We start from the raw sequence: 24,703 nt of genomic DNA, 5'->3' as shown, positions 1-24,703 counted from the left end.
GAGCTGAGCCACGTCCAGGCACTGCCGCAGCAGATCCAGCTCTGCCTGATGTTATCTGAGGCAGAAAGGGCATAAAAAAGCAAGAAGGAAAATCCCTCTGAGCTGCGAGGACAAAAGGCACAAGGTCTGAGGAAACCAGAAATTCACTTTTCTGATTGTTTCTCCTTCCATGGTGTGGGCACTACTCTGAGTCCTGCTTATAAAACCTAAAACCCAGCTTGGAAAACGTCCCCGTGTGGGACTTCCCAAAGCTTAGTCCCACATTCCTCCAGCATCCCAAAGAGATAAACAGGCCAAGCTCTAGGAGGCGACACCAGTTTGGCTGTTCAAACACTGCGACTCAGACAGCAGCAAAGGCCTGGGGGCTGTTTCCTCTAGGGAAAAAAAAAACCCAAAAGACCTATTTTTGCCTAAGGTAGCGACCCCATCGCACAAGTCCTTGGTCAAAGGGGTGTGGATGAGGAGCACCAACCTGCAACACACTTTGTAAAGTCAGTTCTGCAACAAAACACTCAAGCTGGGAGCCAGCAGCGGTTCTGATGCTGGTGGGAGATGGAAAAGCTCTTCCCAACCCTTTGCTCCCAATCTCACACTCAAGCAGGGATTGGAGATGGAGCAAGCATCTCTCAAGGGACAAAACCTCTCTTCCTCCCTGGGATTGGAGCTAGAGCAAGTATCTCTCAAGGGGCAAAACCTCTTCTCCTCCCTGGGATTGGAGCTAGAGCAAGTATCTCTCAAGGGACAAAACCTCCTCTCCTCCCTGGGATTGGAGCTAGAGCAAGCAGCTCTCAAGGGACAAAGCCTCTTCTCCTCCCTGGGATTGGAGCTAGAGCAAGTATCTCTCAAGGGACAAAACCTTTTCTCCTCCCTGGGATTGGAGCTAGAGCAAGTATCTCTCAAGGGACAAAACCTCTTCTCCTCCCTGGGATTGGAGCTAGAGCAAGTATCTCTCAAGGGACAAAACCTCTTCTCCTCCCTGGGATTGGAGCTAGAGCGAGCATCTCTCAAGGGACAAAACCTCTTCTCCCTGGGATTGGAGCTAGAGCAAGCAGCTCTCAAGGGGCAAAACCTCTTCTCCTCCCTGGGATTGGAGCTAGAGCAAGTATCTCTCAAGGGACAAAACCTCTTCTCCTCCCTGGGATTGGAGCTAGAGCGAGCATCTCTCAAGGGACAAAACCTCTTCTCCCTGGGATTGGAGCTAGAGCAAGCAGCTCTCAAGGGGCAAAACCTCTTCTCCTCCCTGGGATTGGAGCTAGAGCAAGCAGCTCTCAAGGGACAAAGCCTCTTCTCCTCCCTGGGATTGGAGCTAAAGTGAGAAGCTCTCAAGGGACAAAACCTCTTCTCCTCCCTGGGATTGGAGCTAGAGCTGCCTAGATGTAACCCCACAGGGGTTGCATCCTGCTCAGCAGCGTTAGCTCCTGGTTTTCCAGCAGCTAAGTTTTCCATCTGCTGGCTGGATACCAGGATAAAGATCAGGTTGTGGGATGCTGAAGATGTACAAAATCACAAATGAAGACCACAAACAATACCCAGACACAGTGACAAGCACCAGGAGCACATATATGTGTATCTCAACCTGCTTTGCCTGCCCACCTTCAAGAGGCCTCATGGTGATCCAGGAGTGATAATAGACTCTGAGCCACTTAATTTGCTCTGAGAAGTTGAGTCATGGAAGAGGGTCCTTAAAACCACCCAGGGCAGGCATTGCTCCCAACTCAACAGCTGTGGGTTCTGGCTTATGATTATCAAAAGCACAGCAAAAAATGATGCCAATCCAAATGGCTGCTGCCCTAGTGAGGGGAAAAAGCCAACAGGGCAACGTGGCTTGGCATCGAGTGCAACACCTCGGCAGGCCAGAATAGCCGTGACGGTGACAGGGGATCTGGGACGTGTAAATACCTGCTTTACATCCAAAAGTGACTCCCACCAGGCTCAGTGGGATTCTGCAGCAGATACTGAAGTGCTTGGATGCTAAGGGAAAGCCCTTCCCACTCCTCCCTCCTGCCTTTACTAGTGGAATCGTTAACTGAACAAACCTGCTCAGCCTGGTTTTGAAAGACACAGCAAGGGCCATGTTGTAGATGTTTCAGGGAGCTAAGCTGACCTCAAGCCTTGAAGTGAGGAGCACCAGGTTTTGTTCCAGAAATTCCCATAGTTTCCCCAATTAAAAAATGCCTTCAGTGAGGTTCTTCTTTTCCCTTAAATGCCTTCAAAACTGACATGTTGGAACAGAGCAGAGGCATGTGCAGGCTCGAGTTGCTGGTGTGACATGACGCGAGCAGAAGGGCAGAGAAACCTCCACTTTCTGCCCCAAGAACTGAGCCCACCCCACTTGCAATCAAAGCACATTTGCCTTTTTAAAGCTATTAATGAATAGCTTATTTAAAGCCATTAACCAACCCCCTCCCTTGAAGGGCACAAGGGATTTGTGCTTTCTAGGTAGTCAAAGGACAAAGGGAGCTGCTTCGACGTCTCACCCCAGCCACGCTGTGATAGCTCAGGAGATTTTAGGGCCGATCTGGGAGACGCAGGAAGCTCTTTGGTCACCAGATTGCCTACAATCTCACCTGGAAGCCAAAAGGAAGCCACTTCCTTCCCTCCCTCCCAGCCCCAGCTACAAGGGGAGACATTTCTTCAGGTTTAAAACCCAAACGAAACCGAGACGCTGGAACAAGAGGTGTGTACAAACAGAGCGAACCCAGCAGACGTACAACAGGCAGGAGGAGGAATTGACACGCAGCTCTGGAGGCGTCTTCTGGGCTCTCAGGAGGTACCTCCGAGGTCCTTGGTTGCAGCAGTGAGGGACTCCGGTGCTCCCCAGGCAGGAGCAGGGGAGGGACGCGGCAGCACGGCGCTGCCTTCAGTCCAGGAAGCGCTGGCAGGCTTTCTTCCACCGGCAGGCTGTGCACCACTGGTCCCGGTGCTCGATGCCGTACACCTTACGGCACTTCTTGGCTTCGCCGCGGACTTTCCTGCCACAGGGGAAGAGAAGAAGTCACTTCTGGGTGGGGACTGGTCTCCACCCCTGGAGGTCTTCAAGAAAAGACTGGATGAGGCACTTAGTGCCATGGTCTAGTTGACTGGATAGGGCTGAGGGACAAGTTGGACTGGATGAGCCTGGAGGTCTCTTCCAACCTGGTTGATTCTATGATTCTATGGTCTAGTTGACTGGACAGAGCTGGGTGCTAGGTTGGACTGGAGGAGCCTGGAGGTCTCTTCCAACCTGGTTGATTCTATGATTCTATGGTCTAGTTGACTGGACAGAGCTGGGTGCTAGGTTGGACTGGATGATCTTCAAGGTCTCTTCCAACCTGGTTGATTCTATGGTCTAGTTGATTGGATAGGGCTGGGGGATAGGTTGGCCTAGATGATCTTGGAGGTCTCTTCCAACCTGGTTAATTCTATGATTCTATGGTCTAGTTGATTGGATAGGGCTGGGTGCTAGGTTGGCCTGGATGATCTTCGAGGTCTCTTTCAACCTGGTTGATTCTATGATTCTCCCAAGTAATGAGCAATAGGACAAGAGGAAAGTTTCAACCTCTGCCAGGAGCGATTTAGGCTGGACATGAGGAAGGATTTCTTTACAGGAAGGGCTGACAAGGTCTGGAGCAGGCTGCCCAGGGCAGAGGAGGAGTCACCATACCTGGAGGGACTGGAAAGCCACTGAGGTGGACTTGATAATCTCAAATGTCTTTTCCAACCTGAACGATTCCATTATTCTACTATTTACCCACTCACTGCAGAACTTTGGTCAGGTATCTAAGAGTAAGGCCCCACAACCACTGTTGACCATTGTTCTGCTGCACCTTAGCACCCGTTTTGGGCTCTACTTCCACTCCCCTCTGGCCAGCAGGACCCTCACCTGGTGCTGATGGCCACTCTGGGGGGTGAGGCGACGATCAGGTGGGACTTGAGCATCGTCGTTGGTGGCTGGGGTTCGCTGAAGCTGAGCGACCGGCTCCGCACCTGTGGGGAAGTGGGTGTCAGAGGGCAGCTGGGACAGCCCACGGCGTCCAGTTCTGGGCTCCTCACTTTGAAAGGGACAGGGATCTGCTGGAGAAGGTCCAGCAGAAGGCTACGAGGATGATTAGGGGACTGGAGCACTGCCCGAGGAGGGATCTGGGGCTGTTTAGTCAGGAGAAGACTGAGAGGGGATTGAATCAGTGTTTGTAACTGTCTGAGGGCTGGGGGTCAGGAGAGGGGGGACAGGCTCTGCTCACTGCTCCCTGCGATAGGACAAGGAGCAATGGGTGTAAGCTGCAGCACAGGAGGTTCCAGCTCAGCACAAGGGGGAACTTCTTTACTGTAAGGGTCACAGAGCACTGGCACAGGCTGCCCAGAGGGGTTGTGGAGTCTCCTTCTCTGGAGCCTTCCAAGGCCTGTCTGGATGTGTTCCTGTGTGACCTGAGCTAGATTGTGTGGTCCTGCTCTGGCAGGGCAGTTGGACTCAATGATCTCCTTGGGTCCCTTCCAACCCCTAACATCCTGTGATTCTTTCCTTCATGTCCCACAGATGGATTTGGGATCTCTCACTTGCACTGCAGGTCCTCACAGAGGAGAGCCTATGCAGCAGGGGGATTGGACTTTATGATCTCTTTGGGTCCCTTCCAGCCCCTGACATCCTGTGAGCCTGTGAACCTGGTCCAGCTCCCTTGGGCACTGTGATGGGACAGTGGGAGTCACAGGTGTCCCCAGCCCAGGGATTTGCATGTCTAAAGTAGGGAGCAAGAAAGCATAGACGAGGTCCCCTCAACTTCCATCTCTACCCCACACTCCAAAAACACTTAGAGGAAACACATGCAGGACTCACTGGTGACAGGGATGGGAGAGTCGAAGTGGCAGTGGCCCAGCTGATGCTGGTGAAGATGTGAGGGGACACTGGAATTTGGATCGAGGGCAATGCCTGTGGGTGAAATACAGGGTTCAGTATTAGACTCAGGACCTTCCAACCATGCATTCCCCACAAGTATGCACTCCCCAGCCTGGAGCTCCCACAAACTGGGAGCACTGAGGGTGGGATGGACACCCTGGGGCAACCTCTTCTCCAGCATGGGATGCTGCTAACACTGGGCACAGTGTATGTGCTGTGCCTCCCTTCACTGGGCACAGAAGCTTCTGCTCTCCTGTGACTGCTTCCAGCTGCAAAACCAAACCACATGCACCACCTCAGTCTGTATTTTTGCACCAGTTTACGTAGCCTTTCTACACTTAGATGACGTCAAATACATTTGCTGGGATGCAGTGCAGCTTATGGATCTATATACCCTCACCCTGCACAAGCCTGCAGCTCCAGAACAGCACCCAGATCTCAACTGGGCCAGTTGCAATGCACCCACAGGGCCACCTTTCCAGGTGCCCAGGTTTCCTGTGCCTCAAAAGTCCGTGCAGCAGAAAGGTGCAGGATCCAGCAGGGCTGCATTCCAGCTCAGCATTATCTGCCTGCAGAAGGGCGTGTTGCATACCAGCGCAGGGTGACTGCAGGGAAAGAGAGGCCAGTAACTCCCCACCAGCCCGGGAACAGCCGTTGCAGAAGCACAGGAGCCCCTAAACGAGGTGCTAATGAGGCTGGTGGCTGCAGCCAGCCAGGCCAGGAATGGTGCCACATCAGCATCAAAGCCTTTCTGTGATGAATACTAGCCAACAGTGTGCCCAGGTGGTCAAGAAGGCAAACAGCACCTTAGCTTGGATCAGCAATATTGTGTCCAGCAGGACTCCATCCCCTTGAACGAGGCACTGGTGAGTGAACACTGGGGTCACTTTTGGACCCATTGCTCCAAGAAGGACAGAGAGGGGCTAGAGTGTGGCCAGGGAAGGGCAACGAGAGAATCTGGTGAAAGGTATAGAGCACAAGTCTTGTGAGGAGCAGCTGAAGGCACTGGGATTGTTTAGGCTCAGAGGAGATCTTGCTCTCTCCAATCCCTGAGAGGAGGCTGGCACAAGGTGGGAATCAGTCTCTTCTCCCAGGTAACAAGAGAAAGGACGAAAGGATACGGCCTCAAATTACACTAGGGGAGGTTTTAGGTGGGGCATGAGGAACAATTGTTTCTCTGAAAGGGTTGTGGAGCCCATGGAACAGGCTGCCTAGGGCAGGGGTGGAGTCCCGACCCCTGGAGGGACTTAAAGCCACGCAGATGTGGTGCTGAGGGACAGTGTAGTGCCCTGGCAGTGCTGGGTTAATGGCTGGACCTGACGATCTTAAAAGGTCTCCTCCAACTCAAACCATTCTAGGATTCTGTGAACGACACAGCCCTGATGCAGCAGGGATTTGTGAAAGAAAGGGGATCATGACCTACCCTTCAGCAAGATTTCAGGAGGTGACCCAGCCCTGGGAGATGACAGCAGCTCACCTGGTAGGCATGATCAGCTTGGATGTGCCAAAAGGAGCTGGGTGCTGACTGGCTCAGGGTGCTGCTGGCCAGGGTGGGCTCCAGCATCGGCTGCTCAACCAGTAGTGCCTCTGGCTTTGTAAGGGCTTGCTGGATGATGATGGGAGCCGACACAGATGTGGGGCTGGCAGTGGCCACCACCTCTGGCACAGTCTCTTCCTTCACCTGCACTTCAGTGTAGTAGAAATCCTCCTCCCGCTTGTGCTGGTCAGAATCTACACTGTCCCTGTTGGGGACAGAAAGAGAGACAGCAGTGAAAATTGTGTTGCCACCAAGGCAAGAAGCCCCTGAGCTCCCTTGGGGAGTAATTTTGTCCTCCTGGGCAGGGCAACCCCACTTCCAGGCTCCAAAGCACCACACATCAGCTATGATCAGCAACAGGCACTGCCCTAGTAGCAGCACTTCAACTTCCAAGAAGATCAAGACCTCAGTCAGTGCCTTCAGAAACACTGTCAGGCTGACTGGGCACCACTGAAAGCCCCCTGCTCACTTCTAGCTGGCTTCACTCAGCAGAGCTGCCACTGAAGCCCCAGTCCAGCCAGCATGGAAACAGTCCCTGAAGTCATTTTTGTGGTTATTTTCCCAGGCATTGATCTGGCACTGGGTGGCAGTCCAGCTCTGCCCACTGCACCACAGCCCTCCTGCCCTCACCTCTCCTGCAGCATGCCTGCTTCCAAGAGGGGAGGAGAATATACACTGGAAAAGGTGGGCAAAACCAGGAGAAAACTGAGGCTGGGGTGAGAGGAGAGTAGGAGAGCACAGCAAAGCTGATCCCTACACCCTCACTGCTGTGTTTGGGGGGAATTCACAGAAGATTAGGAGAAAACAAAAGGGTAGCCATTGCCAGGGTGGTATGTGGGTGCCTGTTGGAGCCCCAGCAGCCAGGCTGGAGCCAGCCACTGCCACAGTGAGCATGGCTTTCATGCTGCCAGCCCTCACGAAACCCAGCTGGGCTGGTGCTTTTCTGCCTCCGTACAGGAGTCCAGGGGTCATATGTGACTTGAACTCCCCCCAGGGAAAGATGTACACCTCAGATGGACTGAGCTGGGCTGTCCTGAAGCCCAAACAGGGCCCCAGTGCCTCTTGGAAAGCCCCAGACTCCCTGAAGGTGAGAGCACACACAAGAGTGGCTTCAGCTACATGGATTGCTTGGCTGAGAACTGTCAAAGTCAGCTCATAGAGACCATTATCAGACAGTTACTGCAGGAATTACGAATGACACAGCACCAGGGCATGCAGCTTTGGTGGTCAGGAAGGGACTGAGATGTAAGCTTCACCTTACCCAAGGTGCTGAGTCTTGACGTGCCTCTTGATGCCAACAATGGAGCGCAGGACCTTGCCACAGCTTGGCCACAGGCACTTGTACACCACCTTCACCGAGTTCTGGCAGAGAGACAGCCTGTGTCACCCCCTGCTCAGTGGCAGTGTACCCTCCACGAGATGCCAACCCAGCTGGGGGTGCTGGAGAAGCCAGACCCAACGACAGCAGTACCTTTCTCTTGCGTGGGGCAGGTTCATTGAGGAGAAAGGGGTCGGAGTCGGTCTCAAAACCATCATCAGCCTGGGGAGAGCTCAGTGCCTCGCTGGTGTATTTGGGGCTGCCGGCAGGATGAGGGGGAGAAGGGGTGGAGATATCACTGCCCCCACTCCAGTGCCCGCTGGTGGTGCTGCTGCCACTGTCAGAGACGTCACCACTCTCCTTCCAGGGGTCGCAGGCAGTCCGTGAGGCTGCAGGTCGGGGACACACACTGACACCGTCACCTCGGGGCCAAATGAACCCCACGGGGCAGAGACCAACAGACCCTCAACAGCAGTTTGACTCTTCATTTATTCTCTTAAAAACTCAGCTCCCAACTATCAGTCATTCAACTCCTTTTTATCCCCTCCCCATCCTTGTTGGCACCGGTGCAGCTCCACGGGCACAGCCGGCACACGGCAAGCAGCCAGCACCAGGCACACACATTTCCCACGGTTCTGGGTGCCTATTTTTATCCCTCCCACTGCTTTGACTCCTGGGGAATGAAACTGCCTCTAAAAAAAGGAGTGACCGGGTGGTGCTCCCCAGCCTGGGACTCCTGCGTGGGGCTCCCCGTCCCCCTGGGATGGTTTCAGAGCGCAGGATTCCCCCACCACGCTGCCAGAGGTGTGCTGGCTTGCTCAGTCCCATCCAGTGCTGGCACCCACGGGTGCCCCAGTGCTGCTTCCTGGCCACCCCCAGCCCAGCATGGTCCCAGCCTTGAAATCACAGTATCACTACAGCTGAAGAAGACCTCCAAGACCATCCAGTCCACCTGTTCACCCATCACTGACAAGTCCAACAATTAATCATAGAACAGAATCATAGAAGCAACCAGGTTGGAAGAGACCTCCAAGCTCAGCCAGTCCAACCTAGCACCCAGCCCTGGCCAATCAACTACACCTTGGCACTAAGTGCCCCATCCAATCTTTGCTTGAAGACCTCCAGGGACAGCAACAGCCACATCTACAAGGCTTTTAAATACCTCCATGGATGCTGACTCCACCACTTCCCTGGGCAGCCCATTCCCGGGCTTGAGAGCCCTTTCCATTAAGAATTTTTTCCTCATATCCACCCTAAACCTTCCCTGGCACAACCTGTGCCTGTTTCCTCCTGTCCTGTTGCTCGTTCTTTAGGAGAAGATACCAACACTCATCTTGCTACAACCTCCTTTCAAGGAGCGGTATAGAGCAAAGTCTTCCTTGAGACTCCTTTTCTCCAGGCTGAGCAACTCCATGTCCCTCAGCTGCCCCTCACAAGATTTGTGCTCTAGACACTTCACCAGTTTTGTTGCCCTTTGGACACGTTCTGGCCCCTCAGTGTCCTCATTATAATGAAGGGCCCAAACCTGAACCCAGGATTTGAGGTGCAGCCTCATCAGTCCCCAGCAGAGGGGGACCAATCACTGCCCTAGTCCTGCTGGCTGCACTATTGCTGATCCGTGCCAGGATGCTGCTGGCCTTCTTAGCCACCTGGGCACGCTGCTGGCTCATCTTCAGCCAGCTGCCTACCAGCACCCCGAGGAGAGTTTCCAGCCACTCTTCCCCAAGCCTGGAGCATTCGTGGAATTGTTGTGATGCAAGCTCAGCATCTGGCACTTGGCCTTGTTGAGCCTCATACAACTGGCCTCAGCCCATCAATCTGGCATGTCCAGGTCCCTCTGTAGAACCTCCCTAAATTCCAACTGTCTTGGCAGTTATTTCATAGAATCACAGAATCAACCAGGTTGGAAAAGACCTCCAAGCTCAGCCAGTCCAACCTAGCACCCAGTCCTGGCCAAGCAACCAGACCATGGCACTAAATGCCTCATCCAGGCTTTGCTTCAGCACCTCCAGGCACAGCAACTCCCTGGGCAGCCCATTCCAATGCCAATCACTCTCTCTGACAACAACTTCCTCACAACATCCAGCCTAGACCTCCCCCAACACAACTTGAGACTGTGTCCCCTTCTTTTGTTGCTGGGTGCCTGGCAGCAGAGCCCAACCCCACCTGGCTACAGCCTCCCTTCAGGGAGCTGCAGCCAGCAATGAGCTCTGCCCTGAGCCTCCTCTTCTGCAGGCTGCACACCCCCAGCTCCCTCAGCCTCTCCTCACAGGGCTGTGCTCCAGGCCCCTCACAGCTTTGTCGCCCTCCTGTGGACACAGCGAAGTAAAACACCTGGCACGCAGCCAAGCACGCCTAAGGCAAGGAAGGACCCAGGCCCCACGATCCCAGGGGCACAGCACACCTCTCCACATCTCTTTCTGTTCCAGCTGATTTTTTTACACCAATGCACATGGCTGTTTGAAATGCCCACTCACAGGGGATGCCGCTCTCGCCAGCGGGAGGGCTCTGCACCACAGGGCTGCAGGACAGGCTCGTCAGCACCATGGCTGCCACCATCTCATCCATCTCCACAGCAGCGTCAGCTTTCCTGCATTGTGAGGCAAAGGTGTAAAACACTCTTGAGATCAAAAAAAACACGAATCAGAGAAACAACCTGGGGAGCCAACAGGCACCTGAAGGTCAGCAGAACCTGCAGCAGCAGCATGTGTTCACCCCTTCTCCCTAAACTCTGAGTCATTTTGAAGTCACTGGGAAGGATGTTTTCTCCTCAGTTAGATAAAAAGAAAAAGAGAAACAAACAAACAAAAAAGGCTAAATCCCCTTAATCCTAAATTTAACCACCCTGTGGTTAATCCCATGCTGGAAAGGCAGATACACGCCCAGCATCGCTGTGCTCTCTGTTTAAGACCCTGATGCCGTCAAGATCCCCTTTCCCAGCAGAGTGAAGTCCCACCAGCCACAGGCACAAACCTCTTGGGGACGTCGATGCTGCTGGAGACAGATCTCTGCAGCACCTCTGCAGCGCTGGCACCGCTGGCTGCAGGCAGGGCAGGGGGCTGCAGCGCGGCCGGCCGCACGTCCTGCGCCCTCCAGCATGTCTGCAAGCCCTGCTCCGGCAGCAGCACCTTCACCTTCTCGCTCAGCTGGTTGTGCTGCTCCGCAAGGCCTGCAGCTTCCTGCCCACTGTAGGTAAGGAGGACCTGGAAACAGCAGGAAGGGCAGTTTGTCAGTGCCACCCACTGTGGACGGGGGGCTACAGAGCACCTCAGGACAAAGGCAGAGCTTGTCCTGAAGGGTTTGCACTTCAGACTGCTGTCACATCAAACCAGTGAGGTGCCTAGAGTCCATCCTAACCCCACCACCAAGCTCCTTGGCTCAAGCAATGCCAGGTTGAGAGATTTCCTGAGCTGCTGTCAGCTGCCTCTCTGAGTGCTGTTGGTCTGGGTGGAATTTCTTCATCGCATTTATCTGCTCTGGCTTTGTTCTCACAACATCCTGCCGCAAGGACTCCCACAATTACTACACACCCTGGCAAAGCAGGTAGATAACAGCATTTAAAGCTGGATGGGGAAAGGAGGTTTGCTGGCTGAAGTGGCCCCAAGTTCACATCTTGGCTCCAACATTCCCAGCTCCTTTAGGCTCTGCAAACCTCCTCCTTCAGAGTCTCGAGCTACTTCTGATGGGCAGTTTTCCACCACTGCCACCCATAAGCCTATTTCTGTTGGAAAGGTATCTGTGTCAAGAGACACTACATGTGTCTCTGGCTATTTATAGGAGCAGGAACATCTCTTTACAGAATCACCACAGGTGGCACACCAAGAAGTCACTATGGGATGGACACATCTATAGCCTGACTGGGGAGAAGCCTGCAAGACCATCTCAGGTGCAACCCCCAGCAGAAACAGCAGGGTGGAAAAAGCCACTCAGGCTGGGACCAAGACTAAAGGAATCAGTGCAAGGATCAACACACAGAAGACTCTGAGTCTACTTCTGGAAAACAAGGAGCAAGAACCACACATGCCATCCCCAGGACTCTGCACAGCACAAGAAGCCAGCACACACAGCATCACACAGCCACCAGCAAAGGTCCTGGCTGTTGGTGAGAGGTGAAGCCATCCCATCGCTGTTTTTATGCTGTTCCCAGCAGCAAAGCAACCAAGCAAAATTCTCCTCAGCAGAGCACGTAGAAGAAAACAACTCTCACTGTCCTGTGGTTAATGAATATGGGGCAGGAGGAGCCAGAAAACCAAACAAGGCTTTTATTTGCAAGCCATTTGACAAGCTCTGTCCAGAAAAGGTTTTATAGTTCTGCAGGTAGCAGCCAAGAAAAAGAGGCTCTATGCTAGCAGCTCACAGCTCCCCCCAGACAGCCCTAGCCAGGCACTAATGGAAACCCTGTTCCCTGCTCCAGGCAGCATCCCAGCCAAGGCATGGCCCTCCATCAGGAGATTAGATGTGCTTTCTAGAAGCCACAGCACCTCACCCTTCTCTAAACACTTCTCCACCACATATATCTGCACCATAGATTCTCAGCTGCAACAGGCTGAGGCTCCAAGGCCCCAGCCATGAGGCTCATGGCCACCATGCCAAAGCTGGAGGAGCTCCTTGCCAGTGCCCTCCAGAAGTAAAGTGGGGTTATGAAAAGTTAGGACAAGTTCACAGAACAGAAGACCACTGGGAGTTGCTAAATGTAGAGGAAACCACTTCTCTGAGCCTCAGACAGCTGGAGATCACTGGTGAGAAGAATCAGACCTTCTTACTGTCTTCTCTGGACACCCACTTTTGGCTAGGATTTGAGGCATCTCCTGGAGATGGCTCTCCACTTCAGCTGATCTGGTCCAAACCCAAGAGGCATGGAGGTCAAGCACACCAAGACCAACACTCATTAACACCCCTTAGTAATTACAGAACCCCAATGCAGCTCACACGAGGAGAGCTCCAGGAGTTTTATCCCCCACCAGCCAAGGACATCGAGAGTCTCCTTACGTACTTGCTGTCCAGCACAGAGCTGCCGGTGGCCAGGGAACCTGGGTGCCTGGTTGCTCTCCTCCACTGCTGGCACACAGGATCCATCCTCTTGCAGCACCATGTGGGCAGATGCCCGGACAAGGTCAGTCTGTAAGCCAGGGATGTGGGTGGTCACCAGCACCCCATCAGCCAAGGCGTCAGGGGCAGAGACACGGGTGCCAAGCAGAGAGCGCTTCCCCAGGCGCCTGGACAGCACGCTTGCCATCTTGGACACGCTGCAGAGAAGACAGATGTGGGCATGTTACCTTTGGCACAGAACCACGACATTCAACCAGTGCCTTCTCTGCACCACATCACTCTGGGAGCTGAGAAAACAGCTCACGCTGCTCCAGCATCTCCAGGTGCCAAGACCCCATGAGGATGCAAGGGCAGTGGTGGGTCTGAGCTCCCCAGCCCTGACAGCTCTTGTCTTTATGGCCATTTCTGAACCTCTGTGAAAGAAAAAGAACACAAACAACCAACAACAAAAAAAGGGATGATCCAGTCCAAAGGAAACCTCAGGGATGCAGCCAGGAAGGCCCCCTGAGCCTATGGCCCACTCTTGAGCTGCCACCAGCACACGCTCCCGAGGCCACTGCAGCTGAATCCCGCCTGTCACACTGGAACCCGCCCGTCAGCACTCTTCAACCTTGACCTCCAGACTTGGGCCAGTGCCCAGCATAGTCTGGCAACTGCCCTGCTTGTGCCCCAACAGGAGAGGAAAACACTTGGGCAGCCAAAGCCAGCACTTCATCCCAGCAAGAACCCCAAATGCTCCTCTTTTTGGAAGCTCTCACTCTTTTAGGAGAGGTTTCCCCAAGCTTGTGGATGAAGGTTGACCTGGCGACAAAATGGGAGCATCTACCTGCACTGCTCTGTTGGACAAGTCAGAACTGGGGGCATTTTTATCCTGAGCTCTATCTTTAACCTATTTTGCCCAACAAAACAGCTTCCTTTTCCTGACATATGTTTTTCTCACGTTGGTGTGGCTCTACTATATCCAGAATGCAGCTTGTCTGCCTCATTTCTTTGGAGCTGTGCATTTTACTACTTTTTAAAATGAAACAAAAGTGTTAACAGGTTTCCTTAAAAGCAAAGGACACTCGGGCATGGAAACAGATGATGTATCCATCCTGATAAATCTGACAGCTCTGGCACTGCCTTCCTCCATCCCATTCTCCTCCCAACATCTCCTCTGCTCCAACACTCTCGGAGGAGCATGGGAAGCAAGGGTGCATGCTGTGGCAAGGCTGAAAGGGTGATGGTAGCTGGGCTCTGAAGGAGGCAAAAGGCTCAGCAAAGCTTTGTGCCTTGGGGTGCACTGAAAAAGCCACATACTTCTGCAACACCCAACCTGACACCTCCGTCACCCTAACTGGGCTTGTCAAGCAAGAATCACCCAACCAGCCAGGTGCTGCAGGTGTCTTAAGCATTTGGGCTGGGGAGTAACTTAGGCTGTGGAGAATCCAAATCCAAGGAGCTGCTGCTGATTAACCCCAAAACATCAGGAGCTTGTGCCCAGGCTCTTGCCTCCTCTTTGAGCAGTTCTCTGTCATGAAGTAGCAGTATTGTGATGGCTGATCAAACATTTTCTCTTCTGCCATCTGACTTACACAGTGCTACCTGGGATGAGAATACCTTCCTAAGGAAGGGAGGAGGAGCTTACTGCTCCTCACAACCTCCCCTCACGGCAGGAAGAGTTGCTCCAAACCTCGTTCTGCTTCAAAGGACGACCAAGATTTACAAGCAGATTTATGAATAACCGTATGTGCTCAGCTCACTTTGAGCTCCCCCGGAATCCTGCCGGCCCCAAGTAGAAAATTAACAGCTCTTTAGGAGCCAGCAGGAACAGAGCAGGAAGAGCAGGACAGAGGCATCCCGGGGAAAGCACCTCGCAGCCAGAGCTGCCTTGTCCCACAGCCCGCAGGGATTTCACTGCTGCCACTACCTTCCCTCGGGAGCAGGATCAAAGAGGCCGCAGCGCCAACGGCTTCCTTCTCGTCTCACCCCACCTGAGGTACACACTGGACTTTGCGGCGTACAGGCACCAACAACGGATGGTCCAGCGCCCACTGCCTGATAACGTCTGCTTTCTCCACGGTGCAACGGATGGTCCAGCGCCCATTGCCTGATAACGTCTGCTTTCTCCACGGTGCAACGTGTCTTCCAAGGCACACAAGTGACCTGGCCAAGCAGCTCAGCTCCCAGAGCTCCTACACACCCCACACGGGACCTTCTTATCCAAAAGGACTCCGACACAGCTGGCAAGGACTCAGCAGCTTCCCTCAAATCCCAGAGCAAATCTGCAGCAGAGCCGCCCCACCTCGCTGTAGGAATCAAGCAGCAGGCAGTGTTTTCTCCTGAATCACCTTAAAGCCTTGCTCTCAGGTATCCTGGGCACTGGGATTTGGGAACCGCTCCTCCGAGGGCACAGGGACTCGATGTGGTGATGTTGGTGCTGCCATCACAGGGAAAATGATGCCAAATCTCTGCCATCTCCCTGACACACCACTTTCGAGGCAGCGCTTGGCTAGTGCCCAGGCACAGAGAGGACAGTGCCAAAGGCGGGAAGTTGTTTCTCATTTCCTTCAGGGTTTCGTTTTGCCTTCCCTTTCCTTCCCCCTCTGGTTTGAGGAGGGAATGGGAAGGAGGAGAGAGACACGACTGCAACTGGGGAAGGAAAACCCTCCCAAAAGCCAGTTTCTGGAGCCACATTTGCTGCCAGAAGACCTTTGAACGGCAGATCCCATTTCGGTACTCAGCCCGTGGTCAAGGGGGCCACGCCAACGCTGAAAAATCCTTCCCCCAGCACCCCATGCCCCAAAACACAAAGCCAGAGGAGCAAGAGCTGGGAGGGCGCCAGCAGCGCAGGCGGTGCCGGGAGGCCACGCTGCCGCCCCGAGCCCTCCCAGCTGTTAGCAATCAGGAGCTGCAGGGGTCAGAGCCGGCACAGATCCCAAACTATTCCTTCCCTCGATGCCTGGCGTGTATTTTGGACGGCGTTTTTCCAGCTCTTGCCGGGGAAAGAAAAAAGCAACCCCGACAGCCCTTGTGCCTGCCGGCACTGCTGCTGCCAGCGGAGCGAGGGCCGGGTGGAGGTTTTGGGAGAGCTGGGAAAGGAGGAACGCTCTGTGCAGCAAGCGGGCAAGGCTCGGGGGTCACGGCAGAGCTCGCTTCAGTTGCGGTCTTTCTGGGGTTCGTTGGAAGAAAGGCAGCTCCTGTGCCTATGGTGCTGTGCAAACCAAGGCCCCCAGCACAAGCTCTCTCCTCAGAGGATGCAATTACAGCACGCTGTGTTTTTTTCCCCATTTTGAGGGGAATAAATGCCCAGAGGTTCCCTTTAAACCCAGCTTAACTCCTGCCACAGACTACTCCACCATGCATTAGCAACCCCAACTATGAAGTCTGCTCTACGAGACCCCAAATGCTGCAACACTTGATAATAAACCACACTTTGGGTCTTTTTTTTTCCCCCAGGTCACGATTTCCAATAAGCCCTTTTCTTAGCCCAAAACATCTCAAAGTCCCTTTACAAGCCGCACTGTCGGCACACATGACCGAGGGGGAAAGAAGATACCCGCACAGAGGGATCTGCAAAGTTCTGCCCTTTAATAAAGAAGCAAAAACGATCTACCACCCCAGGACGGAGTCAAACCCACCACGACCTAGCCCCTTAAGGACCACAACACAAGGCGGGTGCTTTCCCAAAGAGATTCGTCTAATCCCACCCACGTCAACGCTCACAAGTTGGGTTACTCCCGCGGACGTGTCACCGCGGGGCTGCGCCACGCTCCTCGCCGGCAGCGCTGGGAAGGGCTCCGCGACCCTCACCCACACCAGCCCCCAGGCGATTCCGGAGGAAAACACTCTGGGAAGCGGCTCGTCTGCCTCAAAATGCATCTTACGGCACGGGCGGGAATGTCAGTGCGGGCAGAGAGACTTGGCAGGCATCGGTGGGCCGTTGCCTGCCGCCGGCAAGGGCAGCCAGGAAGGAAAAGGGCGGGAGCCTGCCGATTTCTAGGAGCGGTACCGGCGGAGCGGGACTTGAAGCCACGGTGCGGGCAAGCGGGACGAGCGTGCAGCGGGACACACGGCATGCACGGCCGGCGGGTATGTGTGCGTGTGTGTGCACGCGTGTGTGCAGGGCAGGCAGCACACGTGGGTAAGATGGCAAAGCCGGAGGAATGGGAGGAGGAGGAGGAGTGCGCCCGGGCCTGCCGCGGAGGGCGGCACCGGGCAGGGCACGTGTGAGCGGGGCGGGCAACATGCAGGGGGAGGGGAGGACAACACACGCATACACCCTGGGGGCTGCAACGGACATAGGCCCCGGCGGGGCGGGACACGCACGGGAAGGAGGAGCGCTCGCAAAGGACTGGGGGACACCGCAGCGGGCAGGGGGATACGGGATACGCGTTAGGCACGGGCGTACTAGCGAAGGGGACGCGGATACGGGCAGGGACGTGCACACACCAAAAATGCTCCTGAGAGGGCATGCACCGGGAGCGTGTGCGCACCGGACGAGGGGCTAGGCTTCCACCGGCAGTGGAGACACACACAACAGGCAGAGGCCAGGGGCGGCATGCACCAGAGCGGTGGGCCAAAGGCCTACGCACGTACCGGGACCGGGGGGAGAGGAAAAACGGGACACAGATTCCAAACACGGGTGTGCATGCACCGGGGAGGCCGGGGGGGCACATGCGCCAGGCAGGCCCCGAGATAGGCAGCATGCACTGGGAAACCGTAGAAAAGACAAGACTCGGGAAGGGGAGGGAGCGTACAAGCGGACGGCAGAAGCCCAGAGGTGGACGGGTCCGAGGGTGGCGGAGCCGTCTGCGCCCCGGGGGAGGAGAGAGGTTAGACGGCGAAGAGAGCGGGCTCGGCGCTTACCTCCGGCGCGGCTCCCGCCTTCCCCCGCCCTCCTCCCCCGCCGCAGCCTGTTTTGAAATCGCCGTCCCCGGCGCGGCCGGCTCACGTACGCGGCGGCCCCGGGCTGGAGCCCCGCCGGGCGGGGCGGGGAGGAGCCGGGCCCGGGGAGGCGCGGCCGGGCGGGAACCGCCGCTCCCGCGCGCGGTTTTTACAATGATCGTTTGGGGGCTTTTGTGTCCCCACCCCCACCCCTCTTTTTGTTTTTTTACGCCTGCTCCCGGCATTGCCAGAAGAGGGGAAAGCCAGGAGAGAAATACCCGGCGGCACCGCCGCCCCGCTACTCACAGCGTCCGGGGACCCGCGCTCCGCGCCTCGCCGCCGGCCGGGTTAAAGCTCCCGGGGCCGGACTGGTGTAAACAACCTCCCCACATGCTCGGCCCCTTCCTGCGCATTGGTTCCGCGGCTGCCTTTAAATGCACGCCCCCGGGCCCGGCCTTGCCGCTCCCGCTGGCTTGTATCGCACCAGCCCGGCGGATGCCGCCGCTCTCCGCCCGCCTACCGCAGGGGCAAGGCAAGGGGGACGGTGGGCGCTCCCCTCTGGCTCCCCTCGCTCTGAGCGGGCCAGCTTCTGCCCGACGGGGGAGAAAGGCAGGCAGGCACCGCGCCCTAGTCCCCGCCGGGGCTCTCCGCCGCACCCGGAGCTCTGCTGTTTTACTCAAGGGACCAGGCTCTCGGTCACCCTCCTGCCTTGAGCGATGGGGCTCTGTCACTCTCCTGCCCAAAGAACGGGGCTCCCTATCGCCTTACTGCCCTCATCCCGGGAACCCTGGAAGGTCCCAGCTCCGTACCTGGAACCTCTCAGTTTGCATTTAACAGGGCACTACCTCTAATTACTCCTTAATTTTGAGTGGACATACATCATGACCCAAGACCTGTCCACAGCTTTCCGTAAACCCTGAAGGATTTTTTTTTCCTGCCAGCACAGCTTCACCCAGTCTGTTTGGCAACAAAGGAGGATTAACACCAGTGATGCTCCTTTGGAGGTTTATTTTTGTTTCAGGCACTGAATTTCACCCTTCAAAGCATTGGTTTCTGAGTTCCTCGGGACAAAAAAAGTCACACTTTCGCTGCCTGTCCCTTTTTCTAGCCACTCACACTTTGGCTGCTTGTCCCTTTCTACTGCATTACAGCAAAGCTGATTGCACAAGCACACACCACCTTCGGTCTTTACTTGCGACCCCCCCAACACCCACTGATACCCCTCAGGACAAAAATAATGGCTGGGCCACTTGCTACCGCTTTGGGCAATCACCTTTAAAAGCTCAGCACACAGGCCAAGGCAATTTGTTTCAAAAGTGTGTCAGCGAGCAGAGACGAATGCTGGGCTTCTTGCCAGGTTAAATAAAGAAAGAAAGAAGGTGTATTTTTACCAGCAACTGTAACACACAATGACCAGGACTTCACTGTGAGCATCCGAGGGAACTCGTTTGGGCGGGAAGAAGTTATACAACCATCATACAACAAATGAAACCCAGAGGAGTAAAATGAATGTAGTATTTTTCAACGTATGTATTTTTTTTTTGTCCAGTAAGATATCTTCTCCAAAGCACTCAAACAAGAGCCAGAAACTTGTACTCCAAGCAGTGCTCCTAAACTTCCTCCCCAGTTCCACAGACTTGGGGGTTTCTAAGCCACCTTGGTTCCTGTTAAAATGGAAAGCTGAGTGATTACAAATGAGGGCAGGTGCCTATGAAAACCCTTGCCTGGGACTTCCATCTGCGTTACGAGGCAGCTTGCTCTGCAGACGTGCTGCTGTGACATGCAAGTGGAGGCGTTTCAACGAAGCCGGGACAGGGGCCCAAGAGGGCACCACGTTGGCAGAGGCTTCCCAGTGATGCTTGGCTCTGTGCCCTCTAGGCCTGAGGGTCAGTAGGTGGCAGCTGTGGGTTTGGCAGCGGACAGGACCCTCATGGTCAGCGGGAGTCAGCTGCTGGAGGGGGAAGGAGTAAATAAATGGGTGGTGCTGGGGGGCACCTCAGCTCTGCTCCTCACCTTCTGCTACTCTCATAAGCAGACACGGCTGTCCCTCATTTCCCCATGGCCACTCTTTGTGCCTCATGGCCTGCCACTGACCTCCCTGCAAAGTGGGCTCTCACACACTGCGTGACTGCCGCACCTCTGGGCCACTCCTCGTAGCTGTGGGCCTTCATCTGCCCTAGTGACTGTTACCCCTTACTCCTCATGTCCCCCCACAGCAACCCGTTACACCACACAGCCATCGCACCGCACCCCCATGGCTGCTCTTCACCTTCCTAAGGCCACTCCTCACTGCCATCCTTCACTTTCGTTCACGGCCACCGTCCTCATTGAATCAACTAGGTTGGAAGAGACCTCCAAGCTCATCCGGTCCAACCTGGCACCCAGCCATGGCCAAGCAACCAGACCATGGCACTAAGTGCCTCAGCCAGGCTTGGCTTCAACACCTCCAGGCACAGAGACTCCACCACCTCCCTGGGCAGCCCATTCCAATGCGACCCTCTCTGCCAAGAACTTCCTCCCAACATCCAGCCCATACCTCCCCCGGCACAACTTCATACTGTGTCCCTCCATAGCCACCCCTCACCCACTCACGCCTACTCTTCACGTCTCCCCCACAGCGGCCCACTCGCACTGCAGAGTTGCCGTTCATAGAACCATAGAATCAACCAGGCTGTTGGAGACCTCCAAGCTCATCCAGCCCAACCTAGCACCCAGCCCTAGCCAGTCAACCAGACCATGGCACCGAGCGCCTCACTCCTCCCGGCCAAACCTCACCATGTCTCTTCGCAGCAGCCCCTCACCCTCTACGGCCGCCCCTCGTCCGCCCCCACGATCTCCCCTGACGGCCTCCTCTCCCTCTCCCCCTCCCGCCGCTCGCCGTGCCCGCCGCTCTGCGCCCCCGCCCGGTCCCCTCCCGCCTCCCGCCTCCCGCCTCCCGCCTCCCGCCGCTGCTGGAACGCCGCGTGCCCGTGCCCCCCCGCCCCGCGCGCCCTGACTACGTGCCGTTCCCCACGCGGCGGCCGCGCGCAGCCCCGGCAGGGCACAGCCGCCCCCCGGCACGTTCACCCCCCCCCCCCGGCACGTTCACCCCCCCCCGGCACGCTCACCCCCCCCCCGGCACGTTCACCCCCCCCCCCCCCCCCGGCACGTTCACCCCCCCCCCCCCGGCACGTTCACACCCCCCCCGGCACGTTCACCCCACCCCCCCAGCACGTTCACCCCCCGGCCGCAGCCGCGGCGCACGGCGGGGACGGGCAGCGCCGCCAATCCGCGGGCGGCAGGCGCGGGGAGGGACCAATGGTGCACGGCGCTGCCGCGCGGTGGGCGGTGCTACCGGCGGGCGGTGGGGTGGCAAGCCCCGCCCCCACGCAGCCTCTAGCGGCGCCAGCCCGAGCGGGCGGTGCGGTGGTGGCGGTCTTGGGGGGAGCGGCGGTGGGCAGTGGGAACGGGAGGTTGGATTGTTAGTTAGTTAGTGGGGGCGGGTGGGCGGCTGCCTCGCTTCTGCGCACAGCCCCGCCTTTGGCGTGCGGCCACTGGGGAGCCGCCTTCTCTTCTCTCGCCTTCCCCGCTCAGCTGCGGGGCTGCGAGCTGCCTCCGGGAGGGGAGCTCAGCCTTCAGGCGTGATGTTGTCACAGCCCAGGCGTAGCGTGGGCTGCTCGTTAGAGGTGGGGGGCAACAGTTAGTTTCGCTTTATTAAGGGGGGAAAGTTTGTGATGTCTGTCTCTTCTAATTATCAAGTGATAGGAAAAGGGAAAACAGCCTCCAGTTGTGCAGGAGCTGTCTGGGTTGGCCACTTCCAGAGGTGGTGCCTCAGCCAGGCTTGGCTTCAACACCTCCAGGCACAGCAACTCCACCACCTCCCTGGGCAGCCCATTCCAATGTCAATCACTCTCTCTGACAACAACTTCCTCACAACATCCAGCCTAGACCTCCCCTGCCACAACTTGACACTCTGTCCCCTTCTTCTCTTGCTGCTTGCCTGGCACAAGAGCCCAACCCCACCTGGCTACAACCTCCCTTCAGGTAGTTGCAGGCAGCAATGAGGTCAGCCCTGAGCCTCCTCTTCTTCAGCCTGCACACCCCCAGCTCCCTCAGCCTCTCCTCACAGGGCTGTGCTCCAGGCAGAGACAGCTCCTGCCTCCAGGAAGACAAAACGCCACCGAAGGACGTGACTGGTGGGACAGAGTGGGGGAACATGACAGAACTTCTAAGTCATGAATACTGCAGGGACAACAGCAGGAGACACCAAAGAAACTCCCAGGCAGTTCTTCATGTAACACATCAGTCCCCAACAAAGCTGTGAGGGCAGGAGGTGGCAGAGACCAAGCAAATTAAAAGAGTCCAAAAGGAGAATGAAAACATGAATGGATTAGAGGTGCATTAGTGCTATTAAACATGGTAGGTGGCTGCTCTCCAGATTAGAGGTGAGCTATGAACCACAGAGAAGCTTTCTACCCTGCACAAAATGTTCTCAAACTAAGATCTCTTCGTGGCTTCAGTCATTCTGATATGGGTCAAGAACAGGCTGGAGGGCCGGGCCCAGAGAGTGGTGGTGAATGGTGCCACATCCAGCTGGCAGCTGGCACCAGTGGTGTTCCCCAAGGATCAGTGCTGGGCACAGTCCTGTTCATTGTCTTTATTGATGATCTGGACCAGGGGATCGAGTCCTGCATCAGTAAGTTTGCAGATGACACCGAGCTAGGAGCAGCTGTGGAGCTGTTGGAGGGTAGGAGAGCCCTGCAGAGGGACCTTGCCAGGCTGGATGGGTGGGCAGAGGCCAATGGGATGAGATTGAACAAGGCCAAGTGCAGGGTTCAACACTTTGGCTACAACAACTCCAAGCAGTGCTACAGGCTGGGGCCAGAGTGGCTGAGAGCAGCCAGGAAGAAAGGGGCCTGGGGGTGCTGGTAGAGAGTAGCTGAAGATGAGGCAGCAGTGTGCCCAGGTGGGCAAGAGAGCCAATGGCATCCTGGCCTGGCTCAGTGTGGCCAGCAGGACAAGGGAGGTTATTGTGCCCTTGTACTCAGCACTGGTCAGGCAACACCTTGAGCCTAGACCTCCCCTGGCACAGCTTGAGACTGTGTCCCCTTGTTCTTTTGCTGCTTGCCTGGCAGAAGAGACCAACCCCACCTGGCTGCAACCTCCCTTCAAGTTAGTTGTAGACAGCAATGAGGTCTGCCCTGAGCCTCCTCTGCTGCAGGCTGCACACCCCCAGCTCCCTCAGCCTCTCCTCACAGGGCTGTGCTCCAGGCACACAGAAGATGCCCTCTAGGTCTTTCCTTCTCCATGCTAAACAGCCCGAAGTTTCTCAGGCTTTCCTTGTCAGCGATGCTTCAGCCCCCTCAGCATCTTTGTAGCCTCTGCTGGACTCTCTCCAGTTGTTCCCTGTCTCTCTTGAACTGGAGAGCCCAGAACGGGACCTAATACTGTAGATGTGGCCTCACTAGGGCAGAGCAGAGGGGGAGGAGAACCTCCCTCTACCTGATGGCCACACTCTTATGAATGCACTCCTGGAGACCATTGGCCTTCTCACTCATGAGGGCACAAGACTGGATGAGGCACTTGGTGCCATGGTCTAGTTGACTGGATAGGGCTGGGTGCTAGGTTGGACTGGATGAGCTTGGAAGTCTCTTCCAACCTGGTTGATTCTATGATTGCTGGCTCATGGTGACTTTGTCCACCAGCACTCACAGGTCCCTGTCACAGAGCTGCTTTCCAGCATGTCAGCCTCTACTGTGTACTAATGCAGAGGGTTTATTCCTCCCTAGGTACTGGATGCTACACTTGCCCTTGTTGAGCTCCACGAGATTCTGTCTCCACCCAACTCTTGAGGTGGTCCAGGTTGAACCCTGAAGTGAAAAAATCCAGTTAAAAATATTGACTGGTGGAGCAGCTTGTTTGATGGAAGTAGAACTCAAGTGTGCTTATTGCTGGTGGGTGTGGGTTTTTTGGGGGGGGGGACTTTCTTTTTCTTCATAGTATTCCCAATATTCCAGTGTGTGCAACATCACTAAGACACCAAACTGAATTCTGCAGCATTTTAGAGCAGAGATAATGTGCTGGTTTGAGGCTAGCTGGATTATTTTAGTGAGAGAAATTAGATGATGGGCTGTGAAATGGAAACAGTAGGGATGTCTGCTGCACTCATAGGCTTGCTGAGATGTATGGAAACAAGAACACAAACATAGATAAGACAGAGTGTGTGGGTCTCTGGGAGCCAGTGCTTTTCCTCCTTTGGGCTGCTTCTGTGTAATCCTTCTGCTTTATAAGCCCCTTGGCAACCCTTCAAGCTCACCTTGCACAGAAAGCAAACTCTGGGATAAGGTAGAGGGGTGGAAAGGAGGTGGAAGGGTGGTTGGGAGCCCCTACTGGGGACTCTGGTTTCTGGGAGGGCTGTTGTGTTTCTGTGTTACCTTTAACTTGTCTATTTCTGTCTGTAGCTGCATATATTGTAAAGATCTGCTTGTGTCTTGTGCTAAGCTGTAAATTGGAGGTCTAGGCTGGATGTCAGGAGGAAGTTCTTCACAGAGAGAGTGATTGGCATTGGAATGGGCTGCCCAGGGAGGTGGTGGAGTCGCTGTGCCTGGAGGTGCTCAAGCAAAGCCTGGATGAGGCACTTAGTGCCATGGTCTGGTTGATTGGCCAGGGCTGGGTGCTAGGTTGGACTGGATGTTCTTGGAGGTCTCTTCCAACTTGGTTGATTCTATGATTCTATAAAGCTTCATTCCTTAATTTCCAGCTGTCTTAGTGATTTAATTTGGGGGGATGGGACTGGTAACACCCAAACCATCACAGATGGGACAAACACAATGGAAATAAATAAACAAACAAACAAACATAGAAAAACTCTCATATCCACAGCATGCCTGCTACTCACAGCTTTACTTTCAGTTAATGTTAGTTTGAGTCCAGCCACCCTGAGCAGTTGAATAAATTTGGCTTGGTTTCACCCACCCACTGCTCTCTGCCCAGCATTTCGCTTTGGCTTCTGTCCCTTGACTTCAAGAGATTATTCATTTCTGAGTGCACTAGCTCAGGATAAACTGCTTAACCACTCTATTAA

At 55.4% G+C, this 24,703-nt stretch overlaps 1 protein-coding gene and 2 long non-coding RNA genes across 4 annotated transcripts; 1 reads left to right on the top strand and 2 right to left on the bottom strand.

The window, feature by feature from the left end:
* Positions 1–1,184: 1,184 nt before the first annotated feature.
* Positions 1,185–18,037, bottom strand: ZNF395 (zinc finger protein 395). Of its 2 annotated transcripts, none has more exons than XM_064146633.1 (10): positions 17,947–18,037; positions 12,719–12,971; positions 10,699–10,928; positions 10,203–10,315; positions 7,879–8,114; positions 7,669–7,769; positions 6,348–6,612; positions 4,811–4,903; positions 3,863–3,966; positions 1,185–2,972 (listed from the first exon to the last, which is right to left on the bottom strand). In XM_064146633.1, the coding sequence occupies exons 1-10, from the start codon at positions 18,030–18,032 to the stop codon at positions 2,861–2,863; spliced, it is 1,593 nt and encodes a 530-aa protein (XP_064002703.1). In that variant the 5' UTR covers positions 18,033–18,037; the 3' UTR covers positions 1,185–2,860. The 2 variants fall into 2 exon arrangements, with proteins under 2 accessions (XP_064002703.1, XP_064002705.1); XM_064146635.1 differs by lacking the exon at positions 17,947–18,037 and adding an exon at positions 17,623–17,639.
* LOC135177023 (uncharacterized) lies at positions 15,638–18,371 on the top strand. Its single transcript, XR_010302884.1, has 2 exons — positions 15,638–16,845; positions 17,895–18,371. It is a non-coding gene; the product is annotated as an uncharacterized LOC135177023 (long non-coding RNA).
* A 260-nt stretch (positions 18,372–18,631) lies between these two features.
* On the bottom strand, positions 18,632–20,246 carry LOC135177021 (uncharacterized). The gene is made up of 2 exons (XR_010302883.1): positions 19,735–20,246; positions 18,632–19,591 (listed from the first exon to the last, which is right to left on the bottom strand). It is a non-coding gene; the product is annotated as an uncharacterized LOC135177021 (long non-coding RNA).
* Between the last annotated feature and the right edge of the window lie 4,457 nt (positions 20,247–24,703).

Source organism: Pogoniulus pusillus, chromosome 7 (genome assembly GCF_015220805.1).
Source record: "Pogoniulus pusillus isolate bPogPus1 chromosome 7, bPogPus1.pri, whole genome shotgun sequence".
Classification (NCBI taxonomy): domain Eukaryota; kingdom Metazoa; phylum Chordata; class Aves; order Piciformes; family Lybiidae; genus Pogoniulus; species Pogoniulus pusillus.
The sequence above is the reverse complement of the archived record's forward strand: the minus strand, read 5'-3'. Positions and strand labels throughout refer to the sequence as shown.